At 36.3% G+C, this 19581-nt stretch overlaps 1 protein-coding gene across 2 annotated transcripts in view; it reads left to right on the top strand.

The window, feature by feature from the left end:
• Positions 1–19581, top strand: part of LOC110450212 (serine/arginine-rich splicing factor 4-like) — a 67117-nt gene that overhangs the window by 22542 nt on the left and 24994 nt on the right. For both annotated transcript variants that reach the window (XR_002462948.1, XM_021497538.1), the window contains exons 3-5: positions 1557–1661; positions 8409–8510; positions 10241–10294. Coding sequence is in view for 1 of the 2 variants with exons in the window: in XM_021497538.1 (XP_021353213.1) it covers positions 1557–1661; positions 8409–8510; positions 10241–10294 (261 nt within the window). In the remaining variant the exon portion in view is untranslated. The remainder of the gene's footprint in view (positions 1–1556; positions 1662–8408; positions 8511–10240; positions 10295–19581) is intronic.

Below are 19581 nucleotides of genomic sequence, written 5' to 3'. Positions count from 1 at the left end.
CCTAAACATGTAGTTTACACGATCCCTGTATCTACCTAAACATGTAGTTTACACGATCCCTATATCTACCTAAACATTTAGTTTACACGATCCCTGTATCTACCTAAACATGTAGTTTATGCAATCCCTGTATCTACCTAAACATGTAGTTTACACGATCCCTGTATCTACCTAATTATTCAGTTTACACGATCCCTGTATGTACCTTAACATGTAGTTTACACGATCCTTGTATCTACCTAAACATTTAGTTTACACGATCCCTGTATCTACCTAAACATTCAGTTTACACGATTCCTGTATCTACCTAAACATGTAGTTAACACGATTCCTGTATCTACCTAAACATGTAGTTTACACGATCCCTGTATCTACCTAAACATGTAGTTTACACGATCCCTATATCTACCTAAACATTTAGTTTACACGATCCCTGTATCTACCTAAACATGTAGTTTATGCAATCCCTGTATCTACCTAAACATGTAGTTTACACGATCCCTGTATCTACCTAATTATTCAGTTTACACGATCTCTGTATGTACCTAAACATGTAGTTTAGACGATCTCGGTATCTACCTTAACATGTAGTTTACACGATCCCTGTATCTACCTAAACATTTTGTTTACACGATCCCTGTATCTACCTAAACATTCAGTTTACACAACCCCTGTATATATGTATAAGTATTCACTTTACACAATCCCTGTATCTACCTAAACATTCAGTTTACACAATCTCTGTATCTATACCTAAACATGTAGTTTACACGATTCCTGTATCTACCTAAACATTTAGTTTACACAATCCCTGTATCTACCTAAACATTTAGTTTACACAATCCCTGTATCTACCTAAATATGTAGTTTACACGATCCCTGTATCTACCTAAACTTGTAGTTTACACGATCCCTGTATCTATGTAAACATTAGGGTGAGGGGCTTTCTCATTATTAACCTTCAAACACAAAATCCCTGTATCTACCTATAAACATGTAGTTTACACGATTCCTGTATCTACCTAAACGTGTAGTTTACACAATCCCTGTATCTACCTAAACATGTAGTTTACACGATCCCTGTATCTACCTATAAACATGTAGTTTACACAATCCCTGTATCTACCTAATCATTTAGTTTACACGATCCCTGTATCTACCTAATCATTCAGTTTACACGATCCCTGTATCTACCTAAACATGTAGTTTACACGATCCCTGTATCTATGTAAACATTAGGGTGAGGGGCTTTCTCATTATTAACCTTCAAACATTTATCAGAATAATTATGACTTAACATAATAAAGAAGATAAATGCTTAAAACTGAAAATACTGACACATTTTGCTAAGAAAATACAGAAGAACTTTGTGCTGAGTTGATCTATGAAGTTGAAATATAAATGTCTGTTATGTCCAGAACTTGTGAATATCTTACTTCTCAAATTTTCTGTGTAATTACTTAATTACCTTAGTATTATTAGTATTATACTTCCATGATTTTCATATCCCAGTTGACCTAGCTATTGACTATACTATATTGTTTACTTGTTGACAGGTTAGTGTGTGGTCGGAGGGTGCGAGTCGAGCACGCCATTCCTTATGAGGAGAGAGCAGCAGCTGCCATGCGCAGTAACAGACAGAGTGGTGACTACAAATACACGTGAGTGATGGAGCTTCTTCAATAACTGTCTCCCACCCATCGTTTTTACAGTTCAAATTGTCATCGCTTGCTCTCAAGAAATAATACTTGACAAACTTTTTCTCAAATTTCAAATGCAAGTTACATATATATATATATATTAATTTCCTTTTGTCCATAGTTTTGAAACACATTGGATAAATAATAATGGCTACGGTACCAAGGAGACTGTAATATTTTGTATTTGTTACTCCTCGATAGTAGATAAAAAATCTTTCTGAAATTTCATTAGTTAAAGTGGTTCTTCCTGTTCCAGAGTTTTGCCTATATTGTATTTTGAACTTCAATCACTTGATCAGAAGTAAAATCTGACTGCCAGAAATCAGAAGTCCTTGTCACTAGCTAGTACTCATTAACTACTGTACTACAAGGTCAAACAACAACCATGCTGTTTACACTCAGTCCGAGAGATAAAAGACCAAACTTATATAGGCCCAATGAAGATCTTACGATGGTGGGCACCCAGATCCCTCTGGGCTCTGGGATCTCTTGTTTATTCCGTTTCAACTTGGATTTTGCTCCATCAGTAATCAGCCAATATTTGCTCAAGTTTTAAATTTTTTATAAGCACCACTTTATTCAGTAAAGTGAATAGATTACATTATGTACTTTGGTATGGAAGGGCACTTAAGTACTGTGTGTTACATTGGAGCTGTATAAGGTAGACATGTATTGGATTTTTCTTGGGTTATATAGAGCGTCACTAAAGGTGACAAACCACTGGCTCCTATAGTAACAGTGTAACAGGCCAGACCATTTCATAGCAAACGATAGACAAACCATTGGCTCCTATAGTAACAGTGTAACAGGCCAGACCATTTCATAGCAAACAATAGACAAACCACTGGCTCCTATAGTAACAGTGTAACAGGCCAGACCATTTCATAGCAAACNAGACCATTTCATAGCAAACAATAGACAAACCACTGGCTCCTATAGTAACAGTGTAACAGGCAAGACCATTTCATAGCAAACAATAGACAAACCACTGGCTCCTATAGTAACAGTGTAACAGGCAAGACCATTTCATAGCAAACAATAGACAAACCACTGGCTCCTATAGTAACAGTGTAACAGGCAAGACCATTTCATAGCAAACAATAGACAAACCACTGGCTCCTATAGTAACAGTGTAACAGGCAAGACCATTTCATAGCAAACAATAGACAAACCACTGGCTCCTATAGTAACAGTGTAACAGGCAAGACCATTTCATAGCAAACAATAGACAAACCACTGGCTCCTATAGTAACAGTGTAACAGGCAAGACCATTTCATAGCAAACAATAGACAAACCACTGGCTCCTATAGTAACAGTGTAACAGGCAAGACCATTTCATAGCAAACAATAGACAAACCACTGGCTCCTATAGTAACAGTGTAACAGGCAAGACCATTTCATAGCAAACAATAGACAAACCACTGGCTCCTATAGTAACAGTGTAACAGGCAAGACCATTTCATAGCAAACAATAGACAAACCACTGGCTCCTATAGTAACAGTGTAACAGGCAAGACCATTTCATAGCAAACAATAGACAAACCATTGGAAAGGAAACCATGTGTGGGCAGACAATTTGTTACTTGGAAACAATGGGCAGAAAATTTGATAGGAAACAATGGGCAAACCATTGGATAGGATACAATGGGCAAACCATTGGATAGGAAAGTACAATGGCTGGTGGGCTGACCAATTGAATACTAGGACACATTATGGGCAGAATATTGTGATTGGAAGCAATCAGCAGACTATTTGGATATAGCAAAATGAGCGCACCATTAGGTAGGAAACAATCAGCTGACCAATTAAATTCTTGGAGACAAAGGAAGGCTGTTTGATAGGAAACAAGGGCAATCTGTTTGATAGGAAACAAGGGCAGGATGTTTGATAGGAAACAAGGGCAGGCTGTTTGATAGGAAACAAGAGAAGGCTGTTTGATGGGAAACAAGGGCAGACTGTTTGATAGGAAACAAGGGCAGACTATTTGATAGGAAACAAGGGAGACTATTTGATAGTATTAGAGCAGACTGTTTGATAGGAAACAAGGGCAGACTGTTGGATAGTAAGGACAGACTATTTGATAGGAAACAAGTTCAGACTGTTTAATAGTATTAGGGCTGACTATTTGATAGGAAACAAGGGCAGACTATTTGATAGGAAACAAGGAAGACTATTTGATAGTATTAGGGCAGACTGTTTGATAGGAAACAAGGGCAGACTGTTGGATAGTAAGGGCAGACTATTTGATAGGAAACAGGTTCAGACTGTTTAATAGTATTAGGGCTGACTATTTGATAGGAAACAAGGGCAGACTGTTTGATAGTAAGGGCAGACTATTTGATAGTAAGGGCTGACTATGTGATAGGAAACAAGGGCAGAATATTTGATAGGAAACAAGGGCAGACTATTTGATAGTATTAAGGCAGACTGTTTGATAGGAAACAATGGCAAACTGTTTGATAGGAAACAAGGACAGACTGTTCGATAGTAAGGGCAGACTATTTGATAGAAAACAGGGCAGACTGTTGGATAGTAAGGGAAAGAAGCAAGTTCAGACTGTTTGATAGTATTAGGGCTGACCATTTGATAGGAAACAAGTTCAGACTATTTGATAGTATTAGGGCTGACTGTTAGATAGTATTAGGGCTGACTATTTGATAGTATTAGGGCTGACCATTTGATAGGAAACAAGGGCAGACTGTTTGATAGGAAACAAGGGCAGACTGTTTGATAAGGAACAAGGGCAGACTGTTTGATAAGAAACAAGGGCAGACTGTTTGATAGTAAGGGCAGACTATTTGATAGTAAGGGCAGACTATTTGATAGGAAACAAGGGCAGACTATTTGATAGGAAACAAGGACAGACTGTTTGATAGGAAACAATGGCAGACTGTTGGATAGTAAGGGCAGACTATTTGATAGGAAACAAGTTCAGCCTGTTTGATAGTATTAGGGCAGACTGTTAGATAGTATTAGGGCAGACTGTAAGATAGTATTAGGGCTGACTATTTGATAGTATAGGGCAGACTGTTTGATATTATTAGGGCAGACTATTTGATAGGAAACAAGTTCAGATTGTAAGATAGTATTAGGGCAGACTATTTGATAGTATTAGGGCAGACTATTTGATAGGAAACAAGTTCAGACTGTAAGATAGTATTAGGGCAGACCATTTGATAGTATTAGGGCAGACTATTAGATAGTATTAGGGCAGACTATTAGATAGTATTAGGGCAGACTGTTTGATAGGAAATAAGTTCAGACTGTAAGATAGTATTAGGGCAGACTATTTGATAGGAAACAAGTTCAGACTATTTGATAGTATTAGGGCTGACTGTTAGATAGTATTAGGGCAGACTGTAAGATAGTATTAGGGCAGACTATTTGATAGTATTAGGGCAGACTGTTTGATAGTATTAGGGCAGACTATTTGATAGGAAACAAGTTCAGACTATAAGATAGTATTAGGGCAGACTATTAGATAGTATTAGGGCAGACTGTTTGATAGGAAATAAGTTCAGACTGTAAGATAGTATTAGGGCAGACTATTAGATAGTATTAGGGCAGACTATTAGATAGTATTAGGGCAGACTATTTGATAGTATTAGGGCAGACTGTTAGATAGTATTATGGCAGACTATTTTATAGTATTAGGGCAGACTATTTGATAGTATTAGGGCAGACTGTTTGATAGTATTAGGGCAGACTATTTGATAGTATTAGGCAGACTATTTGATAGTATTAGGGCAGACTATTAGATAGTATTAGGGCTGACTATTAGATAGTATTAGGGCTGACTATTTGATAGTATTAGGGCAGACTATTTGATAGGAAACAAGTTCAGACTGTTTGATAGTATTAGGGCTGACTATTAGATAGTATTAGGGCAGACTATTTGATAGTATTACGGCTGACTATTAGATAGTATTAGGGCAGACTGTTTGATAGTATTAGGCCAGACTGTTAGATAATATTAGGGCAGACTATTTGATAGTATTAGGGCAGACTGTTAGATAGTATTAGGGCAGACTATTTGATAGTAGTAGGGCAGACTATTTGATAGTATTAGGCATGACTGTTTGATAGTATTAGGGCTGACTATTTGATTATAAGGAACAGGGGGAAAGTTATTTAATATGGAACAACAAAGAGCTTAAACATTTTTAAGGGAAGTAGGAGATATTTTTGACAGAAAATGATTGGAAGACTAATAAATAGAAAATAATAGGAAAGTTATTAAGGAATGTAGATATTGTATATGATACAATATGTAACCTGAGAGAGTCTATTGCGTTTAGAAAATCAAAAAGTTATTAATGTCAGGAAAAAACAGCAGGGAGATCGTGTGTAAGAAATAATTCAAACTTTTATTTCAGTGATTATATCATTATAGATTGACAAACAAAAAGATATCACGTTTGACTTGATCTCGGTTATGTAATCTTTCTCTGTTTCATATAACCACATGTTCACTTCAACAAGAGTTCCTAACTGATAAATGTTATATAATGTTGGAATTTCCTGGACTTTGGTCATTCACATGTACAAGTCCATATTTCACTATATATTTGACTTAATGTTACTATTTTAAGAAACAGAAATGTCTAGTATTAAATTTTTAACTTGGGAGTGCTTCTCATCATATCCATGTCTTTTCTCCTGAGGATTTCCTATGGTCCATTTTGCATAGTGATAAAAAAGTGCATAATTTCATATAAAATACTATTTAATAGTATTTTCTATATCTAGTTATGCATTTTCTTTCATTAAATGATTCATATATTGGTGAATATGTTGTTGCTTGGACCTGAAAAGTGAAATTGACCTCGCCCTGTCTGTGTTAATAGCTCTTTCTTATGTTTATATATAACCACATTGTCACCTTAACAAAAGTCCAATATTGATTACTGCATCATTGAGATTTTTTAACCTGTTTATATTTTTCTTATTTGAATGAAGTTTCATTTAAAAATCATAATCAAAATCAGTATTTCCATTTTTCTTATCCTTCTCGGACACTCTTGCCCACACTTCTCCATGCATACAAAAGCTGTCCATATATTCCTTTGTCGGCTTACTCTATCTTCCCACCGAGTCTGGTTCCACCCACAGGTAGAAAGTTATTATGGTTTTGAAGTCTCCTTTAAGTTTTGTGGGGTCTTCTGTCTATGTCATACCTTCCCACCCTATCTACAAGCTATTTCTAAAAGATTAAATGGGTGATAGCCTCCTATTTTACCTCTATCATTTATTGAGAACTAAGACTGATTGAAAGTCGTTCAGCGTGACCTGATATCTGAATTGATAGCCTTCACACGTCATGTCTATACAAAGTGGAATTTTAACTGTACATTGCAGGTGACAAAAATCTCATTAAGATGTCCCAAAAAACTGGAGAGTTTGAGGATAAATACCAGTACCACAGTATCAAGTTTAGCATTTCCTTACATAGGTCTTTGTCAAAATAGGGCATTCTTACACATAGTACTTCAACCAATAACATAAGTGTACCTGGAACTCTAAAATAAATTCTTTTATCAAAAACAGTTGAAGAACTGTGAAGTCAGTTATGAAGAGACAGTACGGTGCACCATAGATTAATGTAATAAGCTGACCATGCAGCGATCAGTTAAACCTCCCTATAAACACATGTAGGGAGTGTAACAAGCTGTCGCCAGCTATCATACAGTACCAGACCTATTTGTAGAACAACATCTGTATTTGTCCTTTAGTGTTTGTATGACAAAAGCCGGTAATCAAACAAGAATAAATACAAACATCGACCATGTCCGTGAGATCAACATCCGACTGAAACACAGGCTGTTCACGTGTTCAGCATGACTTTCATTGATGTTTCTATAGTGTGGTCTCGTAAAAAGATGTCGGGAATCAACGGATGTGCTCACAACTCCTTCATGTAGCATTTATTTAATTTCAGAAGAAGATGTTTCAATTTCCAAGTATCTAAATTTGATTCGTTTGTCAAATATCCTTTTTCATGTACTTTTTTGTGTCATTATAATACACCTCAAACTGCTGTAGTGAAAGACTGTGCTCAGTAGTACACACGTTACAAAAGTCAACATAATGGTTTATTGGCAGAGCTGTAAAAGATCAATATATATACACAGGTTTACGTAAAACATTTCTTCCATCAACAAAGTCCATCTACCTCCAATTATCTTCAGACAAGAAAGGGTGTATTTTTTCATTGTTACAATAAGAAAACTTCAGGATCATTGAAACCTCACAATTGACAATGTCCATTATTTATTTTTCACAATAAACCCTTTCCGAGCTCTGATTGCATGCTGACTAATTAAAAAATAACAAGTGTTAGATGTCACAGTCGCAAAAAAAATACTTTTTTTTTACCATGAAACCTTTTATTTCACAAGAAAAATTGTAATTAAAAAGGTTGTGATAACCAAAGTTTAATGTTTACAACAGTCCTGGATATTACATGTGACAGGATCTAAAGTTAATGGGGGAACTTTTGAAGCAACTTTTAATTTATTGCTAAAATAATTTTTATATGAATTTTGTGTAAAAAAATAAAGAGACCACATAGTTGTAAATATCTAAACAAAAGTAGACAAATTTTAAATTCTTCATTAAATTCATTGTATGTTCACTAGAAACTGTTCAAAGTTGGAGAGTTGAAATTATAGATGTAATATTGTTTTTTATCACTTTCTGCTTTTTAGATCACATTCCTACCCCAGATCTCGCTCAAAGTCACGCTCCCAGACACGGTCATCATTAAGGAAACGAAGGAGACATTCTCGCTCCCTTTCTAAGGAAAACCGGTATGACATTAATGTTCTAATTAAATTGTCTAGATTTAGTGATGCTTCATTTATAATGTTCTCACGTGTATTTTAATGATTTCATACTAAATATGTGTTTGATGCTTTTAACTTGAACATAATTAATCTTTTTTGATATAACAATAACAGTGTCAGTATCAATTAAAGCAAGTCAATATTGTGACAGTACTTGATCATACTTGACGTAAATACTTAATCAATACTTGATCTGTGTCTGTACTTAATCTGTGTCAGTACTTAATCTGTGTCAGTACTTGATCTGTGTCAGTTCTAGATCTTTGTCTGTACTTGATCTGTGTCTATACTTGATCTGTGTCTGTACTTAATCTGTGTCTGTACTTGATCTGTGTCAGTACTTGATCTGTGTCTGTACTTGATCTGTGTCTGTACTTGATCTGTGTCTGTACTTAATCTGTGTCTGTACTTGATTTGTGTCTTGAAAAATACAAGAAAATGAAATATTTGTTATGAGTAAATATTTAGATTTTCAGACTAACCAACCAGTGTTAGATTTTAGTGTTGTGTCAGGTGTTCCTATATAATTTGCAAGTAAGATTTTATTTTTCAAAATTGAATTTAACAGGTATTTCATTATATCCACTTATTCATTTTCGGATGTCAAAGTGTTGAGGTATTTAAATCTTCACAAATGGGGGAGGACAAATTGAATGTTTGTTCATGAGATTGAAGGTATTGACAAGTGCTGTTTCAACACTAAAACTGATGACAGTTTTATCTTGGTACCAGTGAGCCGATATTTTATATATTACTAGCCTATATATATTGTACTAGCCTATATGTATTCTAAAAGAGAATCCTCAATAAAGCTTGTTCCCATCCATTATAAGGTAAACTTTGACAGTATGGAGTGATGACCAGAACATCCCTAATTGACATTGTTTACAGCTAATGATAAAATTTCATGAATAATGTAATTAAAGAGAATATCTAAGTGTCCACATAGCCATCCAATATCGTCAACGCTCACGTGAAACCTGTTGTCATTGTAATGTTTGGTGGGTTAAACAGTTAGCATTAGGATCAAAGTAAACAATACAGACATCAACGTCTACATTGTCTAGACCACAACCTCTGTCCTAAGTACAATCCTCTTACACAAGTACTCATAGAATGGCTTTAGCCTGTGAGGCATACTCAATTATTTGAGATTTCTAAATGTTCTTCATGGTTTTTTATGTACATGTACCAACAAACTCATACTTGCCAACTCTCCAGATTTTGGAGGGAGACTCCCAATTTTGGACCCTAAAATTAAGCATTTTCAATCAGTGAATTCGCTAAACTATTCCTATATTCTAGCATCTCATGATTGCATCTGAAAGAACAGCTCAAAAGATGCCATTTAAAAGTGTTGTTTTCCCTAGGGTGTACATACACACATTTTTGTATGCTTTTAATTCTGAGCATGCATAATCCCCCCCTACGAAATTTCAAAAATGGAACTGCTGTACTTAATCAAATCAATGTCATCTTAGGTCAATGCTATAGATTGCTAATGAATTATCTTATATCACATCAAAGGTTTCGTGTTGAAAATTGAAAAAAAAAATGATTTCATTAAGCTAAGTGTAACCATTATACGTGTGTGTGTGACAGTAAGGTAGCTAATATGGTCACTGTAATTTCAACTATTTCCATTGTGACAGCTGCTACAGAATCACCTATAAATAGGAACTTTCTATTTCCAGGTATAAAAAAAGCAAAAGGTCAAGGTCATACTCAAGGTCACATTCCAGGTCAAGGTAAATATGCTCTCTTTGTATGAAACTCAGAGTTATACTGTGTTTTTCAGTGGTAATTGTAACTGTAACAAAGGAAATTGTTCGACATATAGTTGTTCTGATATACAATGTAAGTGATGTCCACATCCTCCATTGCTCTTGTTGTGTTGATTTGCTTTTCAATGGCTATATCTATAGTATTGTGAATTAGATGTCTGAGGAAAACACAAACACTATCCTATATGTTGGAACAAGAACCTCCCAATGCTATTTAAAGGTCTGCTGCACTCTGAATAATTAATGCTGATTCATCAAAAGTCACCATGATAACAGTTGGCAATTACTATACAATACTTATATCTGTGTAAATCTGTGGTTAACCTTAACTTTAAAGTGTAGTAAACATTCATAATCTACAATGAACATCTCTATACAAATGCAGTTTGTCATAAAAATATATTTCAAACCTTTGGGTTTTTTACACCTAACTAAATGGATTAACGATCCTTTGGTGTTTTATTGTAGATCAGGTTTGTAGTGTTGATATAACACAGTGGAAGCTAACATTTCCTACACCTGACTGTACTGACACCTAACATTACCCACACCTGACTTAACTGACACCTAACATTACCCACACCTAAATTTACTGACACTTAACTTTACCCACACCTGACTAAACTGACACCTAACATTACCTACACCTGACTTAACTGACACCTAACATTACCCACACCTAACTTTACTGACACCTAAATTTACCTACACCTGACCTAACTGACACCTTACTTTACCTACACCTGACTGTACTGACATATAATGTTCCTACACCTGACTTAACTGACACCTTACTTAACCTACACCTGACTGTACTGATACCTAACTTAACCTCACTTGACTTAACTGACTCCAAACGTTACATACACCTGACCTAACTGACATCTAACTTTACCTACACCTGTCTAAACTGACATATAACATTACCTACACCTGACTTAACTGACACCTTACTTTACCTACACCTGACTGTACTGACACCTAACTTAACCTACACCTGACTTAACCGGCATCTAATTTTACCTACACCTGACTGTACTGACATCTAACTTAACCTACACCTAACTTAACTGACATCTAACTTTACCTACACCTGTCTTAACTGACACCTTACTTTACCTACACCTGACTTAACTAACACCTAACTTTACCTACACCTATCTTAACTGACATCTAACTTTACCTACACCTGAGTTAACTGACACCTTACAATATCTACAACTGACTGTAATGACACCTTACTTTACCTACACCTGTCTTAACTAACACCTAACTTTATTTACACCTAACTTAACTGACACCTTACTTTACCTACACCTGTCTTAACTGACACCTACCATAACCATCAACTGACTTAACTGACACCTTACTTTACCTACACCTGTCTTAACTCACACCTACCATTACCATCACTTGACTTAACTGACACCTAACTTTACCTACACCAGACTTAACTGACACCTTACTTTACCTACACCTGTCTTAACTGACACATAACTTTATCTACACCTGTATTAACTGACACCTTACTATATCTACACCTGACTTAATTGACACCTAACTTTACCTATACCTGACTGTACTGACACCTTACTTTACCTACACCTAACTTAACTGACACCTAACTTACCCTACACCTTACTTAACTTACATCTAACTTTACCTACACCTAACTTTACTGACACCTAACTTTTACCACACCTGACTTAACTGACACCTTACTTTACCTACACCTGTCTTAACTTACACATAACTTTATCTACACCTGTATTAACTGACACCTTACTATATCTACACCTGACTTAATTGACACCTAACTTTACCTATACCTGACTGTACTGACACCTTACTTTACCTACACCTAACTTAACTGACACCTAACTTACCCTACACCTTACTTAACTTACATCTAACTTTACCTACACCTAACTTTACTGACACCTAACTTTTACCACACCTGACTTAACTGACACCTTACTTTACCTACCCCTGACTGTACTGACACCTAACTTAACCTACACCTGACTTAACTGGCATCTAACTTTACCTACACCTGACTGTACTGACATCTAACTTAACCTACACCTAACTTAACTGACATCTAACTTTACCTACACCTAACTGACACCTTACTTAACCTACACCTTTCTTAACTGACACCTAACTTTACCTACACCTGATTTAACTGACACCTAACTTTACCTACACCTGATTGTACTGACACCTAACAATGCCTACACCTGACTTAACTGACACCTTACTTTACCTACACCTGACTTAACTGACATCTACCTTTACCTACACCTGTCTAAACTGACATATAACATTACCTACACCTGACTTAACTGACACCTTACTATATCTACACCTTACTTAACTGATACCTAACTTTACGTACACCTGACTTAACTGACACCTAGCTTTTACCTATACCTGACTTAACTGACACCTAACTTTACCTACACCAGACTTAACTGACACCTTACTTTACCTACACCTGACTGTACTGATACCTAACTTAACCTCACTTGACTTAACTGACTCCAAACGTTACATACACCTGACTTAACTGACATCTAACTTTACCTACACCTGTCTAAACTGACATATAACATTACCTACACCTGACTTAACTGACACCTTACTTTACCTACACCTGTCTTAACTGACCCCTACCATAACCATCAACTGACTTAACTGACACCTTACTTTACCTACACCTGTCTTAACTCACCCCTACCATTACCATCACTTGACTTAACTGACCCCTAACTTTACCTACACCAGACTTAACTGACACCTTACTTTACCTACACCTGTCTTAACTGACACCTTACTTTACCTACACCTGACTTAACTGACACCTAGCTTTTACCTATACCTTACTTAACTGACACCCAACTTTACCTACACCTGATTGTACTGACACCTAACCATACCTACACCTGTCTTGACTGACACCTTACTTTACCTACACCTGAGTTAACTGACACCTTACAATATCTACCAATGACTGTAATGACACCTTACTTTACCTACACCTTACTTAACTAACACCTAACTAAACCTACACCTGTCTTAACTCACACTTAACTTGATCTGCACCGGTATTAACTGCCACCTTACTATATCTACACCTGACTTAATTGACACCTAACTTTCCCTATACCTGACTGTACTGACACCTTACTTACTTAACCTACACCTCACTGTACTGATACCTAACTTAACATCACTTGACTTAACTGACTCCAAACTTTACCTACCCCTGACTTAACTGACATCTAACTTTACCTACACCTGACTGTACTGACATCTAACTTAACCTACACCTAATGAGTTAACTGACACCTTACATTATCTACCAATGACTGTAATGACACCTTACTTTACCTACACCCAACTTAACTGACACCTTACTTAACTGACACCTTACTTTACTTACACCTGTCTTAACTGACACCTTACTTTACCGACACCTGACTGTACTGATACCTAACTTAACCTCACTTGACTTAACTGACTCCAAACTTTACCTACCCCTGACTTAACTGACATCTAACTTTACCTACACCTGTCTAAACTGACATATAACATTACCTACACCTGACTTAACTAACACCTAACTAAACCTACACCTGTCTTAACTCACCCTTAACTTGATCTGCACCGGTATTAACTGCCACCTTACTATATCTACACCTTACTTAACTGATACCTAACTTTACCTACACCTGATTGTACTGACACCTAACCATACCTACACCTGTCTTGACTGACTCCTTACTTTACCTACACCTGATTGTACTGACATCTAACTTAACCTACACCTAACTTAACTAACATCTAACTTTACTTACACCTAACTTTACTGACATGACTTAACTAACACCTAACTTTATTTACACCTAACTTAACTGACACCTTACTTTACCGACACCTGACTGTACTGATACCTAACTTAACATCACTTGTCTTAACTGACTCCAAACTTTACCTACCCCTGACTTAACTGACATCTAACTTTACCTACACCTAACTTTACTGACCCCTAACTTTTACCACACCTGACTTAACTAACACCTAACTAAACCTACACCTGTCTTAACTCACACTTAACTTGATCTGCCCCGGTATTAACTGACACCTTACTATATAACTGATACCTAACTTTGCCTACACCTGACTTAACTGACACCTTACTATATTTACACCTGTCTTAAATGACACCTACCATTACCATCAACTGACTTAATTGACACCTTACTTTACATACACCTGTCTTAACTGACACATAACTTTATCTACACCTGTATTAACTGACACCTAGCTTTACCTACACATAAGTTAACTGACACTTTACTTTACCTACACCTGTCTTGACTGACAACTAACTTTACCTACACCTGAGTTAACTGACACCTTACAATATCTACCAATGACTGTAATGACCCCTTACTTTACCTACACCTTACTGAACTGATACCTAACTTAACATCACTTGACTTAAATGACTCCAAACTTTACCTACACCTGACTTAACTAACACCTAACTAAACCTACACCTGTCTTAACTCACACTTAACTTGATCTGCACCGGTATTAACTGCCACCTTACTATATCTACACCTTACTTAACTGATACCTAACTTTACCTACACCTGTCTAAACTGACATATAACATTACCTACACCTGACTTAACTAACACCTAACTAAACCTACACCTGTCTTAACTCACCCTTAACTTGATCTGCACCGGTATTAACTGCCACCTTACTATATCTACACCTTACTTAACTGATACCTAACTTTACCTACACCTGTCTAAACTGACATATAACATTACCTACACCTGACTTAACTGACACCTATCTTTACCTACACCTGATTGTACTGACATCTAACTTAACCTACACCTAACTTAACTTACATCTAACTTTACCTACACCTGTCTTAACTGACACCTTACTTTACTTACACCTGTCTTAACTGACACATAACTTTATCTACACCTGTATTAACTGACACCTAGCTTTACCTACACATAAGTTAACTGACACTTTACTTTACCTACACCTTACCTACACCTGACTTAACTAACACCTAACTTTATTTACACCTAACTTAACTGACACCTAACTTTTACCTATACCTGACTTAACTGACACCTAACTTAACCTACACCTTACTTAACTTACATCTAACTTTACCTACACCTGTCTAAACTGACATATAACATTACCTACACCTGACTTAACTGACACCTTCCTTTACCTACACCTGACTGAACTGATACATAACTTAACATCACTTGACTTAACTGACCTAACTTTACCTACACCTGACTTAACTGACACCTAACGTACCTACACCTGTCTTGACTGACAACTAACTTTACCTACACCTGAGTTAACTGACACCTTACAATATCTACCAATGACTGTAATGACACCTTACTTTACCTACACCTAACTTAACTGACATCTAACTTTACCTACACCTAACTTTACTGACACCTAACTTTTACCACACCTGACTTAACTGACACCTTACTTTACCTACACCTGACTGAACTGATACCTAACTTAACATCACTTGACTTAACTGACTCCAAACTTTACCTACACCTGGCTTAACTGACATCTAACTTTACCTACACCTGTCTAAACTGACATATAACATTACCTACACCTGACTTAACTGACACCTTACTTTACCTACACCTGACTGTACTGACACCTAACTTTAACTGACCCCTTACTTAACTGACACCTTATTTACCTACACCAGACTGTACTGACATCTAACTTAACCTACACCTAACTTTACTGACACCTAACTTTTACTACACCTGACTTAACTGACCCCTTACTTAACTGACACCTTACTTTACTTACACCTGTCTTAACTGACACCTTACTTTACCCACACCTGACTGTACTGACATATAACGTTACCTACACCTGACTTAACTGACACCTTCCTTTACCTACACCTGACTGTACTGACACCTAACTTAACCTACACCTGACTTAACTGGCATCTAACTTTACCTTCTCCAGACTGTACTGACATCTAACTTAACCTCCTCCTAACTTTACTGACACCTAACTTTTACTACACCTGACTTAACTGACACCTTACTTTACCTTCACCTTACTTTACTGATACCTAACTTTACCTACACCTGACTTAACTGACACCTAGCTTTTACCTATACCTGCCTTAACTGACACCTAACCTCACCTACACCTGATTGTACTGACACCTAACCTTACCTACACCTGACTTTACTGACACCTTACTTTACCTTCACCTGTATTAACTGACACCTAGCTTTACCTACACATAAGTTAACTGACACTTTACTTTACCTACACCTGTCTTGACTGACACCTAACTTTACCTACACCTGAGTTAACTGACACCTTACAATATCTACAACTGACTGTAATGACACCTTACTTTACCTACACCTGACTTAACTAACACCTAACTTTACCTACACCTGTCTTAACTCACACTTAACTTGATCTACACCGGTATTAACTGACACCTTACTATATCTACACCTGTCTTAACTGACACCTACCATTACCATCAACTGACTTAATTGACACCTTACTTTACCTACACCTGTCTTAACTGACATATAACTTTATCTACACCTGTATTAACTGACACCGTACTATATTTACACCTGACTTAATTGACACCTAACTTTACCTATACCTGACTGTACTGATACCTTACTTTACCTACACCTAACTTAACTGACACCTAACTTAACCTACACCTAACTTAACTTACATCTAACTTTACCTACACCTAACTTTACTGACACCTAACTTTTACTACACCTGACTTAACTGACACCTTACTTTACCTACACCTGACTGTACTGATACCTAACTTAACCTACACCTAACTTAACTAACATCTAACTTTACTTACACCTAACTTTACTGACATCTAACTTTTACTACACCTGACTTTACTGATTATAATAAATAATAATAATATACAACATTTCTATAGCGCCCTATATCATTTGTAAAGTTACTCTAAAACGCTTTACAACATACAAATAGTAGTAATGGTTATAATTGTGAATCACTTTTATACATTTAAGGATCAAGGTTTGTAGAATATTACATCCAAAATTAGTCCTAAATATCAAGACTTGTTGGGAATAATAACTTACAATCAGTCACAAAGATTGTAGTGTGTGGGGTGTTCTTTACTCTTAGTTCTTGATTTTATTTCACATTTTATAGTTAACTATTCTATTGCCTTAAGAACATGCTCGAGTCAAGCTGTGTTTGATATGTAGTCATTAATCAGTAAACAGATAAACCTAAACTGTCTTTCTGTTTGCATGATATAAACTACGATGTCAGTAGATAGTCTACTTCATACCTGTCTGGGCTACACAGAAATGATGCCATTCATAGGTGATCAGTCGACTGAATCATTTCATTTAGTCCCCCCAGTGGATTCAAGGGCACAGTATGTTCCACTCAAAACTATGATTACTTTCTCAGCATTTCACAGACTATCAGAGTTCTCCGGTGTGTGATATTGTTGTAAGCCTAGTTGGTGACATTATTTTCACCAAGGAAATATAATATGCATTCTGTCATGTTTATCGGCTGGTCATTTGTTTTCTAAAGAAATCTCTCACCTTAGATTTTCAAAATACATTTTTAAATGTATTTTTTTCCATCCTATGATGATATTGTATAGAGAAATGGTCTTTCATGAGTTGGAAAGGGTTGATAAAAATTCTATGCAGTTACATTTTAATTTGTTGCTTAATATATTCAATAAACATTTCATATATATCTAAACAGATGCTTGCATATAAAAAGATTCATATCTTCAGAATTGTTGAAATTTAAATACAAAACTCATTTAGAATTCTGCACACATAACTCGGTATAAACAGCAACAGATATATGGAGGAGATATATACTACTTGGTTAACACATAGTAATTAATATCTCCTGGTACATAGTAATGGATATCGCTGGGTACATAGTAATAAATATCTCCTGGTACATAGTAATTAATATCTCTGGGTACATAGTAATTAATATCTCCTGGTACATAGTAATGGATATCGCTGGGTACATAGTAATTAATATCTATAGGTACATATTAATTTATATCCCTTGGTACATGGTAATTTATGTTCCTTGGTACATGGTGATTTATGTCCCTTGGTACATGGTAATGTATGTCCCTTGGTACATGGTAATTCATGTCCCTTGGTACATGGTAATTTATGTCCCTTGGTACATGATATTTCATGTCTCTTGGTACACGGTGATTTATGTTCCTTGGTACATGGTAACTTATGTCCCTTGGTACATGGTAATGTATGTCTCGTGGTACATGGAAATTTATGTCTCTTGGTACATGGTAATTTATGTCCCTTGGTACATGGTAACTTATGTCCCTTGGTACATGGTAATGTATGGCCCTTGGTACATGGTAATTCATGTCCCTTGGTACATGATATTTCATGTCTCTTGGTACATGATATTTTATGTCTCTTGGTACATGGTAATTTATATCCCTTGGTGCATGGTGATTTATGTCCCTTAGTACATCGTAACTTATGTCCCTTGGTACATGGTAATGTATGTCCCTTGGTGCATGGTAACTAATGCTTCTAGGTACATGGGAATTCATGTCCCTGAGTACATGGTAATTCATGTCCCTTGGTATATGGTCATGTATGTCCCTTGGTACATGGTAACTAATGCTCTAGGTACATGGTAATTCATGTCCCTGAGTACATGGTAATTCATGTCCCTTGGTATGTGGTCATGTATGTCCCTTGGTACATGGTAACTAATGCTTCTAGGTACATGGTAATTCATGTCCCTGAGTACATGGTAATTCATGTCCCTTGGTATATGGTCATGTATGTCCCTTGGTACATGGTAACTAATGCTTCTAGGTACATGGTAATTCATGTCCCTGAGTGCATAGTAATTCATGTCCCTTGATACATGATAATGTATGTCCCTTGGTACATGGCAATTTATGTCCTTTGGTACATGGTAATTTATGTCCCTAGATACATGGTAGTTCATGTCCCTGATTACATGGTAATCTATGTCTCTTTGTACATGGTTAATGATGTCCCTAGGTACATGGGTGGGAATGTATGTCCCTTGGTACATGGTGTGGTATGTCCCTTGGTACATGGTGTGGTATGTCCCTTGGTACATGGTGTGGT

This window comes from Mizuhopecten yessoensis, unplaced genomic scaffold (assembly GCF_002113885.1).
Source record: "Mizuhopecten yessoensis strain PY_sf001 unplaced genomic scaffold, ASM211388v2 scaffold5133, whole genome shotgun sequence".
Taxonomy (NCBI): domain Eukaryota; kingdom Metazoa; phylum Mollusca; class Bivalvia; order Pectinida; family Pectinidae; genus Mizuhopecten; species Mizuhopecten yessoensis.
This window is presented reverse-complemented; position numbering and strand designations above follow the sequence as displayed.